The sequence below is a fragment of the Pelmatolapia mariae genome, linkage group LG10_11 (assembly GCF_036321145.2).
Source record: "Pelmatolapia mariae isolate MD_Pm_ZW linkage group LG10_11, Pm_UMD_F_2, whole genome shotgun sequence".
Taxonomy (NCBI): Eukaryota; Metazoa; Chordata; class Actinopteri; order Cichliformes; family Cichlidae; genus Pelmatolapia; species Pelmatolapia mariae.
This window is the reverse complement of record NC_086236.1, coordinates 19,043,832-19,066,231: the sequence shown is the minus strand read 5'-3', so window position 1 is coordinate 19,066,231 and position 22,400 is coordinate 19,043,832. Positions and strand designations below refer to the sequence as shown.

The 22,400-nt window shown below is 37.2% G+C and overlaps 1 protein-coding gene across 1 annotated transcript in view; it reads right to left on the bottom strand.

Moving 5' to 3' along the window:
- Window positions 1–4,865: 4,865 nt before the first annotated feature.
- The window catches only part of mtnr1bb (melatonin receptor 1Bb), a 44,049-nt gene continuing 26,514 nt past the window's right edge, over window positions 4,866–22,400 (bottom strand). The window contains exons 2-4 of the mRNA XM_063485826.1: window positions 12,412–12,530; window positions 11,974–12,318; window positions 4,866–10,542 (exon numbers count right to left, since the gene is read on the bottom strand). Coding sequence (XP_063341896.1) covers window positions 10,120–10,542; window positions 11,974–12,318; window positions 12,412–12,530 — 887 coding nt within the window. The 3' untranslated portion in view covers window positions 4,866–10,119. The remainder of the gene's footprint in view (window positions 10,543–11,973; window positions 12,319–12,411; window positions 12,531–22,400) is intronic.

Here is a 22,400-nt window from a genome sequence, read left to right as displayed (position 1 = left end):
AAGCCTGTTCATCACAGCTTTACTACCTGTTGAAAAATGAAGCATTGGCTGCATGGTTGGGCAGAGTATATTCTGCTTTAGCATAAGTAGATAGTCGTTTCCACAGTTTGGATTTTACTCTCTAGGCTCTTTGTCAATAAATTTAAAGTGATATATATGTCACTAGTATATCACAGAGGACACGGAGGAGTATTTTCTATATTTGTCGTTTGACAAATGTTGCACACAACAGGAGAAAATACTCTTTCATTACTGAAACTACTCTGTTTGCTTTAGGCAAGAGTGAGACTTGATTAAACTGTCAGGAGGCAGTACACACGACATGTACTTTCTTGCTGTCAGTCCACTGGGCAATTACCAGCAATGACCCAATTCACACATGAGTGCAAAAAAAGCCTGAAAAAGTTCAGGTTTTCAGTGCATGTACTGAAACTAGGGTTCGAGAAGAACAACATGATGAGTTAATGTAGTCTGGAAATTGTATTTAAAAGTGAACATCAGCACCGGAAGGCAAAAACAGCTGTCAACCAAATGTGCCTTCTTAGAATGGATCCTATTTGCATGAGTCATTATCAGTGAAGTAGTGTATACATTGGCAATGAGCTAATAAAACCAAATAAAATAAAAACTAATAAATATAAAAAGAAATACAAAAGAACCCACCAACAAGTGCGGTTAAAGATTAAACTGAAAATTATATTTCAGTGAGGCAAATATGGCTTTCCAAGCAGAAAACTCTCCAGTTGACTTCAAAGAGATCCAAGTGTGTCCAGGAGAAGCCTAAACTGACAGCATTTGATGGCAGCTGACCATTCACTGACTTTGAATATCATTCTGTGATAAAACAGACTGAAAAGAAAATGAAAAGTGGAATACCTAATCTCAACTGCTGAAGTCTGCCCAGTCAGATTCAGAAGAGCATGACAGTTTGACTGCTTTACAGTTTCGGTTTGTTTAGGGCTGTTTATTTTATTACAGAGAAAGGTTGGTGTCTGCAGTGTCTGTTGCCATGACAACCATGGGGCACTGCTTAAGGTCTCAGCAGTTATCAACTGTCTTCAGGCTCCCGTGGTCCCCAGCAAAGACCAGGGAACCAACTCCTGCAGCACCAATTCAGTGTACTTCTAGCAGTTACAAAGTACAGTAGTTGAAAGTGTATTGAAATGGAACAGTAATGTGACCATAATTGTTGTTCTTCAGCAGTACAAGAGGAGCATGCTTTGGCAATAGGACACATGCTGTAATCTGGCTAGAGCAATTCAGACTCAGTAGCTTTGGAGGCATTTTTCTGTTGGCCATGCTTTTGAATGAAATCTTGCTCCAAGGAAATATTTAAACAATAGCTGTTAAGACTTGCAAAGTCAGCAGGCAAGGATTATCACAGTAAGTCATTTCTGCATAGGACAGTTTCACAGCAATTCACGTCATTGAATGCTGTTGTAGATAAAAATCACATCTCTTTATTATTACAGGTCTCTGGAGCAAATTTTTCTGCCTAATGTTCATATTCACAAAATAGCTCTATGTATATATGTTTTATTCATTATGAAACACTATGCCCTTTTCCATTATTCATTAATATATGAATGTGGATTGTCATATGCCTCATATATGAATTTGTCATTAAATGTAATCACATCATGCTTGATTGGATGAGATTCTGGGTGGGTGTATTGGAGTCTGCTTTGGAGGGGTTCTTTTTGTATCTGTCAAAATCATCTTTTTCTGTGGCTGCTTCTGGTCCTCTTCCATTTCTTTTGCCTGCGGTGTACCGCAGGGTTCTGTTTTGGGGCCATTATTGTTTTTCCGTGTATTTGCTTCTTCCTCAGTTTTGTATCACCACTATGCAGATGGAATAAAACTCTAGGTCCTCTTGCCACGTTAGTCTTATTAGGAACCTTGAGGTGATTTTGACCCAGCCTTTACTTTGCATGCTCATGTTAAATCTCACGCTTTATTTATTAAATATTGCCAAGATAACTTCCATTGTGTCACACTCTGTATATGGAAATTGTTATTCGTGCCTTTTCATTCATTCTTCACTTGTGTTAACAGAGCTTCCTTGGAATGACTGCAGGTTGTTCATAATGGCTCTGTCTGGCTTCTGGCTAATTCGTCTAAGTAATTAGCTGTCAGACCATTGCTAATTCAGTTGCACTGACTCTGTTATCTCTTTTGCAAAGGAAACTTTGTTTTTAGCATTTTGTTATGAAGCACATTGTGATACTCATCTTGTAATGCTATGTAAATAACATTTTACTTACTTCTACTTGTCATTTTTAATTTAGAGTAAAACTTTGTGTCATTTAAAATAATATGATTAGGCAGGTGGTAACCTTGGTTCTAGAGTCATATACAACCGACAATCATTACATCTGGTTTAACAAAACCATGATAGCTACAACCACAGTGAATTGTCTAATCCTACTATGTTAGGTAATGGCTAATGAAATCTACTCTTTTACGTTCAAATATGACCTCAAGTAACCCCTGATATTTAGAGTTGTCTTTTAGTTGCTGATCATTCCTTATGTTTATATAACTTGAAACTGGAATGAAGTAGTACAATAATATAAGAGCATCTAACCTTCTAACCCTGAGCTATGAGTAATATGGCAGCTATGTGAATACAGTCCCAATGCAGTGGTGTAATATGAAACATGAAGGCTTAGCTTAGAATATTTGATTTTGAGTAATCCTCATATGACCTGACTAAAAAGCTTAAACAAGCTGGAAAAAAAATAAATATCATACTTTCACCTTAAAACGATAAAAAAGAAGACTAATCTGAAGTGATGTGCAGCAGGTTCTTTTAAGGTCAAGGTTTCCCTTAAGGTGCTAACACATTTATACTTAATCACAGAAAATCAAAAATTATGGCATAATACTGTTTTCAAGACATTAAAGTCAGTTTCATCAGTGTATATAAATGTATTATTACAGATCATGAAAAACCATGAGTGCTTTGAAGTTTCCTTTTTTAAAACCTGCTGAGTTCTTCTCAACAGGAGAGTATCTGGCATGCTGTTTCTGTCTTAAATGTGAAAGGGTCCTTGTGTTAAAAGGGCACACAGGTTTAGAGCACATGTTTTCTAAATCTCAGAATTATGGCATTTTGCTCCCTTTTTACACTACATATGGTGTTGCCAGTACAAAAGATTTCCCAAGAAACCCTCGTCAATTAAAAGTAAATCAAGCATTTTACATAAAGCTCCAGCCATACAGTGTTTACCTCATATTCATACCTAATCTGTGATGATGATGTGCAATTTCAGAAAACAGTGCCTTCTAATTTCATTTCATTTTAAAGCTTAGGAGTTTTAAAATGAAATGAAATTGCATAATGTTGTTTCTGACTAAAATGAATACATGGATTAATCTAATGCATGGATTATCTTTGTTAATCCATGCATTAGATGCAATCAAAGTCCCCCTTTACACATTAAATGTTAATCAGAATTACTGAAGGCAATTGCATTCAGTGAGTTGAGCTTTGGTCTACAGCAGACAGAGACGTCAGCTTGAAATATGACTTTAAAGTCTTTGCTGATCTTTTGAACTTTTGATATTCACTGTAGCCACTTAACAACAAATACTGAGGAGGATATATCTTTTCTGAGCTGAGGAGGGTGGACTATGGTAATAATTACAGTAAAGGGGAACACAATAATTACACTTGTCATATTAATCACATTGATATAAAACCAGCCTACCTAATCAGTAGGTTGCTGTTATAAAAGGCCAAGTTTCTGTCTGTAGAGTATTATGTACACTTAAGTTTCACCTAGTTAAGTTTTGAAATCTCATCACATCATATCCCCAGAAATTATCATGTTGAATTTACAAAGTATTTCATGTGGAGAGAGTGTTTTATGAGATGATATTACATGCTGTGTAGCTTCTCTTGGAGCAGCTGATTTGTCTTTTTCCACTAATATCCCATTATAGTAGTGATGTGTGCACTGAGTTTGATAATGAGAGTGAGTAGACTACCATCTGGATATCGGCGCCTGCAATTATTCATCATGAGCAAGGAGAAGTTTCTCTAAACCACACCCTCATTTCTTAATCATAATCTTTGCCTCCAGTGCTGAATCACCTCCAGCTACTCGTCCCACGGTCTGTTGCAATCTAATCTGCTTTGACTTTTTTCAAGTCCCTAACTCTGTTAGACAGTTCTTTCCACTTATATTTACTCTGCACAGCTATGTAAAAAAATATATCTGTGTTTATTCTATTAAAGTGATTTAATTGAGAGCTCAAGAGTCTAAATATAAGTTTGATAAATGCACTTAACTCTTAATTGCCCCTTGGGGATAAATAAAGTCTTTCTGATTCTGATTAAGTATAAAATTTTTAAAGTTTTTATCTCTCTGTGGCAATGTGAAGCAACTTTGCAGTCCCCGTAACTCTGCAAAGTGCTAACCCAAATTTAGATCTTCACCTTTTCCAGTCAAACATTCAATGCAAGTGCAAAGCGGCATAGTCTAATGGCAGGGAATTCAGGGAGTTCAAAAGTATGCACCACAAGTTGGCAGAGCTTTTCAGCCCCAGGTCAGTCATAATTCTAAACCTTAGGAGAGTAAGAGGGTGTCTCATCAAAAGAAAAATTACCCTTAAAAAAGTTCATAATCACACATCTACACAGAGATGAGTCATTTTTTAGTCAATTCAGGCTTTTAAGAAACCTTTTTAGCTGCACGCTGAAATATTATATGGAACAAAGTGCTGGGAAGAGAAGCAACAAAAGTGAGTATTTTCTAAAATGTGCCGATTAAAAAAAAAAATAAAAACACATCAATGACTAAATCCAACAAAGCATGATATATGAATTTTATTTTCCATAACATTGTGTTTTAGGAGAATTGTACATATAATTCATGGGTTGTTTTTTTTTCTTTTTACACACAGTTCATTTTAAGCAGACTCAGTATCACAACATTGTCTTTTTTTTCCTTTTTCTTTTTTTTTTTTTTTTTTGTGATGAAATTTTAAATTTCGTTACATTCCACAGATTTCCCTTTGGTTACTCAGACTCAGACCTCTGGGCATCCTGCCCCCGTTAGTGAATTCATGCCAATTAGTGTCGATCATAAATAACATCAGACAAGCATGCACATTCACACAGCCTCTGGAACAGAAAACATTTATCATGACACAAGTAGTCAAGTGGCTACACGCCTGAAATGTAACATAGCAACTGTCCTGCTTAATCTGGTGTCGTTTCACACCAAAAAAAAGTAATAAAGCATTTAATTTTTTTTTTTCACAAAAGCCATTTAGGACATTAAGATACACAGTCAGTTGCCACATTTAAATAGTTACAAACTGTTTATGAATTCTCCATCTTTTGCAGCACCTGGTCAGCATGAGCACAACTTCTTTTGTAAGACTGAAAAGATTTAGATGATTGAGTTCATCACTGCAGGCAGCAGGCAAACGAAAAGTGTCTAATGAGCTGCAGACAATTAAGTGGCCACTGAGTGTAAAAGTTAATCAGTTGAAAAGCACTTGTGCTTTGCAAATATTTAATTATTGTTGTCGTAGTCACAGTTGTAAATGACACATATAGGGTTTCTTATATGTAAACAGTACAAAAGGTGCATACACAAGGTTTTTTTCTCTCCCTTTCTGTGGTTTGATTTTTTTTATGTCCTTTACAGGATACTGTAAGTGCATTCAGTTATGTTCCCAAGGCCTATCATTTTGTTTTCATCTTTGAGAAAGTGCTTTGCTCGTAATTTGAGCAGTCTTTCATCCTTTTCAGCTGGTGTTGTCATGCTCTTAAATAATCTATTAGTGACACACAGACACGCACTCACACATGCAAAACTGAATGCTGTTTAAGAAATTTGTGCAGATCAAAATAAAAGACAGGAACAGTGACATCTCAGGGTTAATATATTCATCATGTGCCAATATCCCTCAACAATAAAAACTTTATATGAGGCATAATGTGTCATGTAGGCTTGTAGCTCAGATTTGGTGGATACCTTTATTTAATATTTGCTTGCCAGCCTGCTGCACAGCAGTCATTAAAAGGCTATGAAGGCTTAATGAGTAACAGCTTTAATAAGTTTATCCACCATATGAGTGTTTCACTCTGATTCATTTAATTTTATGAAGTTTTGACTTCATCAAGTCATGATTTGGGAATATCTTGTGATCTGTGTAGTAACCTGTAATTTGGAAACCCATCTGCTGAAAGATGTAAAGCGAATGAATGATGAATGTGTTTACACTGCCAAACGGGTATTCGCTTTTTCAAATGCAAGCTGGCACCTGGACTCACGCTACAGATCACATTGTGGAAATTATAATTTAAAATGATCAGGACAGTCCTCTTTTACTAGAAAGTTAATAGTGCGTTAATATTGCGTACAGCAGTTGGGGAAGGTGTGAGAGAGACTCCAACACCATACTGACAGACAGACAGTGTGTGTCATCTCATTTAGCACTGCACTCAAAGTGATTAGTTGCACACAGAAACCTTGGCTTTAATCTTCCAATGAAAAACAGCGTGACGATCTTCACTGTTTACTTTGCGTCTTCACTTTTTGAGGTAAAATTGTATGCAAATCATTCATAAGTAAGCCGAAAATAGCTTTTTCAATTCCAAAGGTGTTTGACTCAGAATTTAAAATGTTGTTTTGATTCGTCTACAATTACACGTAGCACAATCGCACTGATAATTTCTGCTGGAACGCACCAATTTATCCCTTTGCTGCAGCATCTCACCTGCTGCAAACACAGTCCAGCATGGCGATCAAAAAGTAGGATACCTTTAATATAAGGACCTTACAGAATAGCTGTGCATTCAAGATAGTTATCTGTTACCATGCCATTGTAAAAACCCATCATACAATTTACACGATTTAAGAGGATTGATGAGTCACCTTGCTGGCATGTGGTACAGCCCGATGAGAAACTGCAGTATGGTGGCTGGTTTTAAAAGTAAAGCTGTGAGGTTGTGCTGTAGGTCATGGAAAACAGCATTTTAATTACAGCAAACCATTAACTTATCAAGGAATGTGCAATATTTGGTGGAATGGAGAAATAGGCCCACACTGTGAGCGCAGGGAACATAAATGAACAAAGCTACATAATTTTGCCCTAGTGTATACAAGACAAAGACACAAAGGAAAAAAAAAAAGATAACACTTGTTCTTCTGTTTCAGCAATTTAGTCTCCTGCCTGAGGTCTGCATATGAACTTATGTGCAATGCTGCAGAGAAAGCTTTCTATAGACAGCTGTCCTGAATACATAAAAAGAAGCAGTATGGAGGCAAACCAGGTTTGCTGAATGGGTTCATTATTAATAGACACTATGGCACTTGCCGTATAATATTTAAAAGTTTGACACGATTGTATTAACTATAAGGCAGTAGTTTTAAATTGAAGAAAAAACAAAAAGAAAAACTTTAGGGACTGAAGGTATTCTAAAAATGTCCCCCAGCAACATCATGATAAAGTGTATGTGCACATAACCCCCTTCACCTACATCCATTTCTTTGGTTTGAACTGAAGTCTTTACCTCCCTCCAAGTGCATCTAAAACACTCTCCAGATTAGTTTTCTCTGTCAATACCAGCATCGCCTTTCTAGTTGTTGTTTTTACAACTTTCGCCAGTGACCTGGGCACCACTTCTGCTTCCCTGATGGGGAAGTGACCTTCCCAATTCCTCTGTTCCCAAAGAAGCCGCACAGTCCCTCCATATGTTTTCCTTTCAAACACAAAATAATAAACCACTGCTTTTTTTCCCCCTTCCCTTTTCTGCACCACATATTTCAGTGTTTGCTTTTAAATATTCCCTCTCTGTTTGTAAGGTTTACACTTCTGTCTTTGCGGTATAACTTTGAGCTCGGCATCTGTGAGAGTCTGGCTTTGCACACTTCAGCCTGTATAGGAACACATTTAAACAGTGCATTTAAATGTAAGAGAAAAGCAGAAAAACAAATCTGTTACATTTTAATGCACATCTTATTTCACCATTCTTAGAATTTTTTAGTGATGCAATGCTTGTGTCAGTTACCTTAGAGGTTGTTTTAGATGCACTATAATGGGGTTAATGGGAAGAGATGATAAAACTATAATCCAATAATATAGTTATTATGTGGGGTCGTTGAGTTTCAAATATACATTAAAAAAAAACACATTTTAATACATCATAGCACAGGTAAAAACAACACTAACACTAATTTACAAAATATCCTTTTGAAATGTCTTCAGACTCCCTCGTAAGGTAGCTAATGAACTGCAAATGTTTTGGACAACAAAACATATCACAAGAAAAATGTTCAGTAGGCACCCTGAGATGGGAAAACGGATATGAACAGAACTTACTCAGACATCTACGATGTATAAAACACTGTTCACTGATAAGAGGCAATGAGTGTCATCCTCCTGTCAAATTTAATACAAGCAAGTGACCCGCTCCTTACATTTCACTAATGCACTCTGATTGCTTCTCTTTGTTTTACTTTCCACAATGAAAGCATTGATGTGTATCCATGGTGAATTCAGCTTTTTTTTTTTAAATAAAAAATTATCACGAACAGCATTAATAAACAAAGATACTAAATTACCTATGAAATGAAAAGCTAAAGCTTTGCATAAGTATTTCAGCATAAAGAAACATATCACCACTACATCGTACTGCACAGCATATGATGTAGGAGGCAGAGGAACCTGAGCCCAGTCTAAACTGCTTGCTGCATTCGCAGGGCTTTAGCAGTGAAGGGAGAACAGCTTCATGAACTTGTTGTGTGTCTCAGTCTTTTTGTTATTATGCGGTCTAGAGAGCAGCAGTGCGGCAAATCAGAAATATACCATGACATCTTCTTGAAATATGGATGTGCTAAGGTTAGGAACTAGCTGAGTTAACTTAATACTGTTTTCAGATGCAACTTATGTTGGAGAACTTGGATTGGAACGCACAGTGTGTTTTGAATTGCATAGGAAAGTGTCCACAGGGAACTGTCCATTTGCTGCACTTGGATATTTGATGAAACTGAATAAGTTATTGCATTGCACTTTTATTTCTGTAGATTTAGATGGATTTAATGCTGTGTGTACTGAGTTTCTACCTTAGCAAAAGTACAAAAGGTTCACTATAACATAATACCTGTAGTATCAAAACTGATTATGATGCAGTATGACCATTTCCGGTCACTGTATGTAATTTTTTTATACATTTTATTTCACATTTATAGAACTTATAGAAATGTCTCTAATTTATAAGTATAAGTTTGGGTCTTTTCTTCGCTATTGCAAGAAGCCTAGATAGCTATATCACACCAACTGTAGTAGATATGAAGCACAGCTTGTTTGTTGATTGACTGATTGGTTGAGCAGCATCAGCAGACACACAGGTATCCTCCACAAGCTACATCATGTGCACTAAAATAAAACAGATATGTTAATTAGCACACATTACATGGTTTGATGCTAGTTTTTCTCTCAACTTGATTTGTGCCATCCATCACCTGAATTAATTTGTCATGTTTATTACTAAGATTTTGTTTCCTGTTGTTCGCAGTGCAAGAAGGTCAGACCAGGCAGTATTAAGTATTATGCTACTGCAGCATTTAGGCTTAGCACTTTCACCATATAAAACGCTTTCAAACTGATATTATACTGTATATTATCAACAGTGAGACATCATTTCCTCTTGTACTAATCTGACGTTCAGGTGAGGCGAGTTTTACGATTTGAGGCTTCTGAAGTTACTAAAGAGAAGTGTATGGTTACCATTGGCCACCCAGTTTGGTGAATTATGTCTTAGAGTCTACAGCAGCAGACAGTAAAGGATATCACATTTTAGTAATGTGTCATTCAGATTGTTAGAGTAATAACAATATGAAACTGCAATACATGGCTTAGCTCTCAGATATAATCTCTAAAGGGTTTGCTCCATTGATGCAAATCACAGTTATTAAAACCCATCACTGGTAAAAACTCTGAGTTTAAATGATAGAATTCTTCATATCTTGGTAAACTACAAGAAAACAAAGCCATGTCTTTCAGCTTCATTCATTACTTAATACTCTTTAGCTGCACAACTACCTGGCTGTAACACAAAACAGGAATTAGCATTTAATAGGCTCAAGAATTCAGACTTCATTCTTTGTTTGTGCGATCTCTGACTGACTCGTTATTATTGAGCGGCGGAGGCGGAGATTGCTTGCTCCTCATGCTCCTTCCGTCCGTGGCGGCTCGTGAAGTCTCCGTCACGAAGAGCCGAGTCACCCAGACGGAGGTGACAATGCGTTTGTACTCATTCCTGAAATTTCGGTTCAGTAAGCCATAGATTATGGCGTTCAGACAGCTGTTGAAGTAGGCCATAAAGTAGCTGACTACAAAAAGCCACTCAGGGATACGAGGAGCCACGCGGGATGGATCAATCGCCACTGCCAAGCCAATCAGGTTAAGTGGGGCCCAGCAAATGGCAAACAACACAAATACCACAAACATGGTGATGAAATTCCGCAAGTCACTCGGTCTTAGGCGAGGGCTTTCTTCCGTCTTCACTTTACGTCGCACCTGGACATGAACAAAACATATTGGACATAATTGTAAATGATGTGAATGAAAAATTATCTGCTGAGAATGCATTTTTATGAAGTGAGCTTTTTGAAGTGCAGACTTCTAGCTTTGATTCAAAGGGATGCAACAAAAATATTGCATTAACAGATTAGTATTTACAGCCAATTTTATAAAAGGTCCCCCATTTTCAGAGGCTCAAAAGTAACCGGACAAGCTAACATGATCTTAAAAATAAGGATTATTTTTATTGCTCTATTGGGCTGAGATCAGGTGACCGACTTGGCCACTTAGAATATACAATTTCTTTGCCTTTAGAAACTCTTTTGCTTTGCAGTATGCTTTGGATCATGATCCATTTGCACTGTGAAATGCTGTGATGTGAAATGATCAGTTGTGCAGCATCTGGCTGAATCTGAGCAGAGAGTCTAGCCCTGTACATGTCACAATTCATTCTTCTACATCTAACAGCAGCTGCATAATCCATACAATCTAGTGACCCAGTTCCACTGGTAGCCAGACATACCTATACCATACTGTGGTATGTTTCAGGTCATGAGCTGTTGCTTTCCTTCTCAATAGTATACATCTTATTATTATTCTGGCACAAGTTAACCTTTCTATGCAGATGTTTTGTGGCCATCTAATCTAGCATTCTTGTTCTTGAGTGTAATAAGTAGTTTGTATTTTGCTGTAAACCCTCCATATTTACATTTATGACAGTGTATCTTGATCACGGTTTGGAAGTGCTACATCAAACTCTTTCTTGAGTTGGTTAGATATTATGAAGTTGTTCAATCATTCTATTTAAGAATGTGTCACACTGTTGATGTTTTTTTTTTTTTTTTTTTTTTGGGGGGGGTTTGGGGGGGTAATGGTGGGACTACAAAAATGGCTATGATTCACAAAACAGTTAATGCAGTCCTTTTGTTAAACTATTTTGAATTTAAGCTGAAAGTCACATTTCAATCATATTTTGACTGTTTGATTTAAAGTCTAATGCAGTGGTGTACAGAGACAAAATTACAAAAATGTCGGCGCAGTATTTTCACTGACTGTACATTCACTAACCCACACAGAAACACAAATACGCACTAACCTTGTTTTTTGTAGCTTTAATTTAAAAAAAAAAATGCGCTAATCATTAATTGAAATTTAAATGTCAACCAAGGATTTTATGGACTGTGATGAGTTTTTCAGTACATGAAACTATTTATAATGTACACTCAGCAAGTAAAGGGTCAAAGGTTAAAGGTTATCCAGGGTTTAAACATAAAATCATCACATTTTTCTATTCTACTCTTGGTGTTTCTGTATTATTTACAGCTGGCATTGTATTTACTGGTTTTGTTGGTGGTATTGCTTTGTTCTAAAAGCTTTAATACAATTTTCGAGACTGTAAATATTAATGTAGAGAGCCTGGAAACTCACCTGAATAACAAGTACCCAAATGCGTAAATAACAAAAGGTAACCACAGCAATGGGAACCAGAAAGTGAACCACCACTACTGCCACTGTGTAGGAACTGCTGACATTCTGGGCGAAGGTGCAGGAGTAAACCCGCGGGTCATAACGCAGGGAACCAACGAAGAAATTCGGGACAATGGCCACTACGGTGAGCAGCCAAATTAAGGCAACAAACATCAAAGTGTTGCGATAGCTGTATAGCCGACTGTATGCGAATGAGTGGCAGATATAGCAGTATCTGTTCACCGCAATTCCAGTGATGTTGAAAATGGAACCGATGACACTGAGCCCCATAAGGAAACCACTGACCTGAACAGAAAGAAAGAGAGTGAAGTGTTTTTGTCAGACTGTGCTGCTGTAGTGGTAGTAAACTGAAACAAGCTGAAAGCTCTGTGGTCTTACCATGCATTGTGTGTTTCCCAGAGCCCATCCATCATGGAAAAGAGCGTAGAGAACCAGAGGGTAGGGGTAGAAGGCTACCACAAGGTCAGCAAATGCCAGACTCACCACAAACACATTACCTGTAGAGGAAGACATAAAAAGACGCTGTCATTTCTATGATATACATTTGCAGAAATGTGCTCTCCGATCATGGGTTGACTTGCATCACAAACACCATAACTACTGCTCTCTTAGCACTAGCTTTACCCTCTGATGTGAGCATGATAAATTCAGCTGTCATCTTCTCTTTCTAAATGTTTGCCTGCAAATGCTCAGTGTCAGTCACTGTACTGACAACTCTGCAGTACATCTAGAAAATGGAACAACAAAATCCTCATTTCCATTGTTGTCACTAGTCACTTAGGGTAATCATCCTGCATAAGGACCCTTGTTGAAACTATTTTAATAATGGAGTTTTGTCTTGCACTGAACAGAACTATTTACTGACTACTATATGGGATGCAATTTTCAGTGAACTAGGACCCTATCTAAGCAGGTCCAGCATGGCGTGGTTGTTGGCTGTGAGGGCAGAGATTACAAAAGGTTTCTACCCTCTGCCCACAGCTGATTGCCTCATCCCAGACAAAGTTTTATCACAAATGGCAGAGTCACTGTTTTGACAGAGTAGAAGGACAGGAGTGTGGACACAGCTCTTGGGGCATGCAAGTCCTTTTTTTCCCATCTGGCTAGTCCCCTGCCCAATTCAAAGAATGGTATGTCGCTATATCTCAGTGATGCACAAGAAAAAGACAATGCATTGAAGTTACCCCGGCTGCTGATTTGAATTGTTTTCATCCATGTTTTTAGCTGGAAATTTGTTGGGACATTCTTTGGCAGAAATATCTGCAAACAGATGTGAAACTGAATCTCAGCCCATGCGTGCAATCAGATCTAAATTAAATGTTAAAAGAGTCTCTAAATCTGTACTGGATTTGCTATTCAGAGCAGGGAATGTGTCAACACAGGCCCCTTTCAGTTGGAGGTCTTTTTACACGTAATTTTTTTGCTACACTTTTACACTTGTGCCACGGTAGATTTGCAAACGCCTGTGGCGATTTGCAAATGTGTGCTGAGATTTTTTTTTCTCTTTTTTTTAAATCAGGGTTTTGTTTGCCCTGAGCTCAGACTCACAGGCTCCCGCTGTCAGACGGTGTACTGCTCTGCCTGCACATATCTAATCTAATCTAAAATGCAACTCATTCCACACTATTCTCCATCTTGTGCTAAGCTTTAGGTATTGTTGATTATACTAAGTCTCCATGTTCATGTATGCATGTTAAGTTGGGATTAGTTCTCTCAACAGAATCCTCACTGCTGGATTCTTTAACAGCTCCCTTAAAGTGCAAAGTTGTTTCATGCAAGCTCAACTTAATAACCATTTTCCATGAATAATCATCAGTTACACAAAAAGTGGGAACCAAAGACACTAGTAGGTGCATTACTTGGAGATGTTGTACTTATTTCAAAGACTTTTGCCCCCCAAAAAGAAACGAAAACAACACAAATGTCCAGATATAACATGGCAGAGCTCCACCAGGTCTTACTGTCTTTCACCTTCTAGTTTTTATATTTTTGGCTCGCCCAGATTTTCATCTGCTGACACCTACAGAGGTGATTTGAAAGACAGCTTTTGTGCTCATAAGGTGAAACAACTACTGATCATTCCCATTCCTTGTCAGTGGTGATGGTAAAGGACGAAGGCCTCTTGCGTGGCAAATTCGCAGACATATCTCAAAGGGATTGTGGGAGCTTACTGTGTCTCATATAACTGTCAAACCATGTCAAAAGTACACGATGCACAGCACACCAGAAATGTATTTCTAGCTAAACCATGTACACATGGATTCTTTTGTGCGTTCCCATGTGGCTTCGGTGTGTGTCCGTCAGCCCAGCGCTGTCACTGCGCACTTCGACTGACAAGGAGAAATAAGTTATTCAGCATGGATGGACATCAATCATTTTGATATCCCAGTTATATCCCAACCAGCCCCGTGTGACCAGATTGTCACAGATGGCTTATAGGCTTCAAATGTAAATGTCAATGATGAACACCACTTTTCTAAACATGCAGGGGATGTTTTCTTGCACAAAATGTCATCATTTTATAATTGAGATCACTTACCAGTGTTCCAGTCTGGGGTTGTTTTTATATTTGGACTTTAAATCGATTTTTTATTACTTGAAAGATTAGCTGCAAATAAATATTAGTTTTAATTTAAGGAGTGCACAACAGAAACACAGATTGTTATACACTGATATTCACCAGGGAATTCCACAGTCACTGTAATCATTTCAGTCATTTAACACAATTAACACTTGTAACTGTTGTGTGTGCTCTGCGTATGTGACAGCATACATCATTCACAAACCACAAATATAAGAAAAATGTCTATGGACAGCAAGATTTTTGTGGCAAATGCAGCATGACATCTTCAATTATGGACTGATAAGATTTTGTAATCTAATACTGTTCATTTCTTCTAGTGGATATAAATATAAATTGGATGTGCGTATGTGTGACTCTTTTGTACAGTTCCCCAATGTTCTGACAAAGCACAAATTATCTGTGGATAGATTAATGTTGATTACTGACAGTTGTGTTTGTATAGGCATGCATTTCCCACATTAACAGTTAAATTAGGCACTGCAGAATGATGCATAGACCATGGATAAACATGCACACAGAGATTTACACTGATCAGCTCCAACATTAAAATCACTGACAGGTGAAATGAATACCATTTATCATCTCATTACTATGCAATATTCTGCAGGGAAACCTTTGGTCCTGCAATTGCTTTACTGTGATTGATTGTTGAAGTCCGACAGTAAAGGGCTCTCTTCAGTGGCCGTTATTGGCATGACAAAGCAAAAAGGAAATTCTGAGTTTCTTTCTGATGGAACTTCCTGTTTATGAGAAGTCATATTGTCTAAAATCCCTGTAAACTAAGTTCTTTTTACTTTGGGTACATGCAAACATGACAGTTTTTCAACTTCAGAAAGGTCATGCATGCCTTATTTCATCTAGTCTTTACTGTTGTAACAGTCTTTATTCAGCTGTCAGCCTGTCATTGATCGGTTCACTGCAGCTGGTCCAAAACATTGCAGCTCAGCTCTTAACTGGCACATGCAAGTGAGACGACACGTCCCTCCTATCAGCTTCCATACAACTGGCTGCCAGTTAGTTTTAGACCTGAATTTAAGATTTCAGTGTTTGTTTTTAAGATGCTGCATGGGTTGGCATCTTTTCGCATCTCTGATCTTTTAACTTTGCACACTCTCTCTAGATCACTGAGGTCTACGAAGCAAAAATTCGCAGTTGTCCCAATTTCAGATTAAACATAGGCATTATTGGGAAGTTTGCAGGAACTGCCCCTGAACTGTGGAATAAACTGCCTCCTCGTGTCAGGACCCCCTAAACATTGGACCCTTTTAAAACCCATTTTATTTGGTTTTTAAAGCAGAATGAGTTCTGATGCCTTTTTATTACCTCCACCCAGGAGGTTATGTATTTGGTAGCGTGTGATAGGGTGAAAGGTTTTGAATGAATTCTAATAAAACTTTGTAGTTGTGTCTTTTTAACAATCCATCTACAATTTTGGCATACACCCAATAAGGCATTCAAGGTCATATATAATATGATTATATATAATCTTATTATATATAATATGATTATATATAATATGATTATATATCATATATAATTATAATTGTGTTTATGAATCTTGAAACTTACTTTACAATTTGTGGTATTTCTACTCGGTCGTTGTTAATTTCCCTCCTACATATGTAACTGTCTGCTCCTCCTTCGTTAGCACCTGCTATCTGTCTGCTACAACTGTTCTCAGTCAGCCAGCATATACATAGCACTGACTGTCTTGAAAATCAAACCTTAGCAGTACTAGTGTTCCTTTGTGGTTTCCTTTGTGTTGCCATTTAATCTTCTCATGTAATAACTTTTGGAACTGTTTTATGAACTTTGACCCTGGTATGCTCCTCACCTGTTTTGTTTGCCATGCTACCTGCACCTGCACAACCACTGTTTTTTGGAATAATGTTTTACATTTTAGACTATATCCAGGGCTCATGCGTCTTGTGTTTGGGTCCTCTCTCATGTGAAACCATTTAAGATACTTAGGAATGGCCGAAGCCTGTGTTCATGAACTAATGGAACAAGTGAAATATGTCTTATTAAGAATTACTACTACTTAAGTCTGGGACATTTGTTATATGGTCCTATTAAAATTCTCCTTTGAAAAGATTCTGTATGCAACACTTGGAGTACCAAGAAAATGTAATCATTTTAATCACACTCATTATGACAACAGAGTGTCAAACATTTAATGGCCTATAAGTGTTTGAGGAAAAAGTAATGAACCATCAGGCAATCAAGATTCAAACAAGGAGAAGTAGAAATAAAGCAGACTTTTTGCTAAATGTTTTTAAAGAAGTGTCTTTTCATATGGCTCTTCATTATTTGTCCTCAAACATCAAACCAGCATTTTTGCGAGGTTTTCATTGCAGTCAGACATATAAATACATTTTCTGATTATTGTGGGAATTTCATTTTCAGTTTACTGTTGGACTGAATCACATCCAATACAGAAAAGAGTTTTTATTTTGAATAGTGGTAGTTCAGCAACATGTACTGCAATTTCAAGCATTCAGTCAATTGTAACACAGCTGTTGAAACTGTTTCCTTAAAAAAACAACAACAAAAAAAAACATGTCTGAACTCTGAAATATTTGACCTTTTAAATGACCCACAGTTCCACTGCAATGCCTCCACAGTACATTTCAAAACAACACAAATGACATAAAATCCTGTTTAGCCGCACAGGTATTATGCAGCTCTTGTTCAGGCATGCTTATTCACAAACATACAGATAAAATTCAGAAAGATCTATAGAAGTGTTTTTACTTAAGAAATGTAGTTTAATTTGAGAAGCAGCGAAGCAGTAGGCTTCAGACATCCAGTAATTTAATAATAGCAAATATGATATATGATGTTGTAACCTTATTAAATTTTTGTTTTATTATTTTAATAAATGAGTTACATAATGGGACTGTTATGCTGAATGAAAAACATAGTTATTTAAGTATGTTAACAACAGACATGAATGTACTAGTTTTTTTCTTTTATACATACAGTAGCTAGCTCCTCTAGGACAAGATAAACAGCCACATGCTACGTGTGCGCTGTGTTGGCATGGACATAGAAATTTGGATTTGGTTTTGTGAGAGAGCTGGCTGCTTCATTTCCTCTGTCATCAGATAGCAGCAACAAAGCAGCAAACAAGTGTCCCACATGTGTGAGCACACATGCTGAGAAGCCTGTGGGAATTTGTGAGAACCATCTGGTTGCTAAGCTATAGATTATAATGATGATCACATTTCATCATTATTCACTGAAGAAACTCGCACTCAACTTGGTTTTCCTGTTTTGTGGTTTAATGCAATGTAAAGAGCAGTTACATTACACTAGGGCAATTCATCAAATTTTAATATTGATCATGTATTTGTGTCCCCACAATTATATGAGCATGATCGAGCCATATTTAAAATGCATGCTCTCCCAGTTAAAACAGAAAGCAAAAGCAAACTGAGCGTTCTCTAAATCAGTGCCTCGCCAGATGCCTGCATACACCAGTCACAGCTGTTCCCTGCACACAGCAGCAGGAAGTTTTCTGGACTAGTACTGTACTATACTGCATATTTTGGTATCAATCCAATACCATGTAAACACAAGGTCAGTGTTGCTGATGACAATATCGTTACCAATACTTTTACTTGTAAAGGCAGCTTATTTCTATTGTCCCTTATCTTTGTTTTTGCTGGGTGAACCTGTAAAGCACTTATAGATGTTTTAATTGTACTATACAAATAAAGTTGAAGTTGAAGTAATTTATGATATGAATCATCATCAATTTGAACATTTGTAACGACTAATAAACACTGTGATTTTTAATTTCCACGATAATCAGTTAGTGCAACAAAACACACCTTTCAGTTTTTCATGTATTTCAAAGCAGGACTTTTTGGAGACCCTGAAAGTAAATGTGTCTGTCTCTAAAGCACTTTGGGTCATCTTGTGTTGTTTAAATGTGCTACAGGACATACATACCCATATGGAAAAGAAATAGTAAAAACTTATATGATTTACTCATGAAAGTGGCCACTTTCTCATTACTTTGACATATTGTTTTAGTAAGTATCCAAAACATACAAGTTTCATTTATATAATTTTTCAAGGGACAGCAAGATTTTTGTTATGCTGACTTTTATGCATACAAGAGTTTTCACTCTTGTATGCTTTTCATACAAGTTTCACACAAGACAAATACAAACTTTATAAGATTTATATATATCTTTTCCATATGGGTAAAATGGACCTGGCAGTCAACACAAAAAGGTTCAGACATTTTTCTTTGTGCATGTTTGAGGTATTTTTCATTTCCAAAAATTTATTTATTTAACACAACTCAGTGGGCTACATATTAAACGTAGAGAATAAAAACAGTATTGAAGTATCAATCCTATGTGCTATGTGCTAGTAGCGATCTGATACCAATACCAAAGTTGGTATTGATACTATCGATATTTAGCTTGTACCACAAGAATCAAACTTAGCAGAGGGTTAAAAACAACAAAACTACACAACAAAACTAATTTATTCAACTGCCTGAAAAGACACCACAAAACACAGTATTATGAATGCAAAAAGGCCTCGAAAAACAGAACAATGGTGGCTAACATGAAACATCCAACATCAACTCAGACATCCATGAAAGCAAGCCTGTGTGCGTGTCAGTGTATCCATCCAGCTCACAAAGACACACTGAAATCATCAGCGCAATCACATTCCATTTGGCCAGAGATTCATGTCCATTAAACACGGTTAGTAAAATGGTTAACTTACTGGACAAAAGATGTGTTATCCCCCCAAAGCAATTATTTTTCCAAACTGGCAAAACCTGTGCTGTATTCGAAACACTGAAGGGGAAATAGAGGGCTCTCACAGCTGTTTGAACACTTTGTTGTGAGTTTTAGTCACATCCATCATGCAGGTAGAATGAATGGAGGGAAAGATTTTATACAGTTTGTCTGCAAAGATTAATCTATAAGGATTCATTTACAATGACCCTGCGATTTCATTTTGTGTCAGGCTTTGGTGCAAAATATACAAAATATACAAGTTTTTCATAATTCTTAGATTTGTACAGATGTGAATGTGTTACATCAGTGTCCTTTTTACACGAGTGCAATAAAAACATTTTTTGTTTCTAAAATTAATGAATGATCATGACAAACAATCGTGACCTCAGTATAGGACTGTATTTGTGATTAGCATTTTGGCAATAATCATTGCATTACACTACATCCAAAATTAGATTTGGACACCATCATTGGATTTTTCACATTTCCACAAGAAACACATATACACAGTCCGAAGTCATTATGATATATATGCACTGAAGAGGAAACACACAAGCATAAACAGGTCAAAGAATTATTCTTATTATTTTTCTCATTTTTATGCTTAATGAGTGGATGATATGTTGCTAAATTTAAATTTTGGGCCACACATGTGCATAATTACATATTGAGCTGTTGACAGAAATGTGATGCTCTTTGATAAAAAGAAATCACGAGCCTTAAAAGACTATAACAAACAATATAGAATCAAAAATAATTTCATGCATTTTTCCTTAACGACTATATAAGAAATGCCTTTTGGGAGGAAATTGCAATGATTTTTTTTCTTTCATTTATCCTTTTTCCACATCATTCCCGTGGGAGGACATGCAAGGCTGTTTTGCCTTTTTTGCATTTAAATTTGTTTTTAGTGAAGGAATGGGGACAAGGAATAGATGCCAATAGAAAGATGAGAGAAATGGGGGCTGAGTCCAGAAGGGAGTGATGTGGAAGCGGAAGTGGTCAGGTGTGATAAAAATTGCATTTTCATGAGGAAATGCTAAAAGTAAAAAGTGAGAAGTCAGCAAAGGTGGGTAAATAATGTAATTCCCACATGACGTGGACGTGTACTATCAGGTGCCCTGGTAAATCATATTATATGCTATACTTCTTCGATGTGAAAATTATGCAGGAGGAATAAGTATAGTCTCTCGCTAAGTCTGCAGAGATGAATGAATAAATCGATTAGCAGAAAACATAAAATTAGGAAGATAGGAAAACATGAAAGAAAAATAAAGGTCACCAGAGAATAATATTGTTAGCAGTGAAGGGACCTAATTCGTTTTTATATTTATTTATCTAATTATTCATAATTAGTTGTGTAAAATTACTGTGCCGTTTACTGTTTTAACAGACCAACCAGAAGCTGCCCTCCTAATTTTGTATTTTGCACAGTACAATGTCAATAAAGCCTTTTTATTCTTCTTTTCCGAGGCAAAGATACGTTCACTAGGCCCTTTACCTTACTTAGTACTGGACTGGACCCCATTCTTTACTTCACACACATTCAACAAGGTGTTGGAAACATGTCTCAGAGATGTTGGACCATATTGACACGATAGCGTCACACAGTTGCTGCAGATTTGTGGACATGATTTTCGCCCATCCCACTAGATCCCAAAGGTGTTATACTGGATTGAGATCTGGTGACACCAGAGGCCATTATGTCAAGTAATTAGTACACAAAACTCACTGGCATCTTCAAGAAACCAGTTTGAGATGATCAGAACTTTGTGACATGGCAGCCATCAAAGGATGGTACACTGTTGCAATAAACGGATGAGCATGGTCAGCAACAATACTGTGGCATTTAAATGGTTTAAACAATTTATTTGCCTTTTCTTTTGCTTCTTCCCCTTCTATAAAAACACTCATGTAGAGGTTTTTTTTCTCAGTGGTGACACCTATTGTTGAGGAGAAAACCGCAGCAGTTACGTGCACCATTACAGCAATGTGGTTGTGTAGTAACATATATCAGCTGTGCACGGAGCAGCGGGTATACTGGAGCCTTTACACCACCACCACTACCACTAGCCTGAACCACTGATATGCGGCAGGAAGGATCCATGTTTTAATGCTGTTTATGCCAGACAGGGGCGTAATTTCCAGGGGGGTTATGACCCCCCTCCAATAATCAGACCCAACCAATATAACCCCCCCAACAAAATTATGAATTATCTTGCATAAATAGGCTGTTGATTTTCTTTACTCATTTCAGTTATTAGCAGCAAAATAGTTGCATGTTTAATCATCTGGGAATTAACCCAGATTTATTATTTATTTAGACAGAGATCTTGACCCCCCCAATGTTCAGCACAAAGTTACGCCGATGACGCCAGACCCTAAAATTCGGATGTTGTAGCAAAAATTTAAACACGCCATATCAAGCAACTTTCTTCCAATCTTGTGTGGTAGCCCCACTATTTAGGTGTAGTTACCAGCCACACTTGTTAACAGCAGTTCTCTCCTTAACGATCTTTCACTATGTAACTTGGTGAAAAAAAAACAGTGCCTCAGCTTCCCAACACCAGCTTTTGCTCCCTAAAACTGCTAGTCCAATGGAAGCTAACAAGCTATTGGTGGTTACGTGGTGGGAAAATTGTGCTAATATCAACTCACTATGCTGCACGGTAAAGTCAGTGGAACCACGCTAATGTGGTCCACTGAATGTACTGTATCATAACCTTCTAACCAAGATTAGTGCCGAAAGGGTGTTAAATTTTTAGCAATTTTGCAACGTAACAAGTTTTTTTTAAAGTAGCATTATAGAGCTGTGCAGGTTATTCATACAACTTTTTATAATACCACTCTGGGGAGAGTTGCTGAAACAGTGCACAAGATGGATGAGTAATACCAGTTTTCTCATAATTTTATAGGCACGCTGTAGGCAAGCAGTAAACAATCTTGTCATCACTACCATACATCATACATCATCAGCGCATGTCTGTCCATGCTGGCAGTTCTCTGTGCCAGGA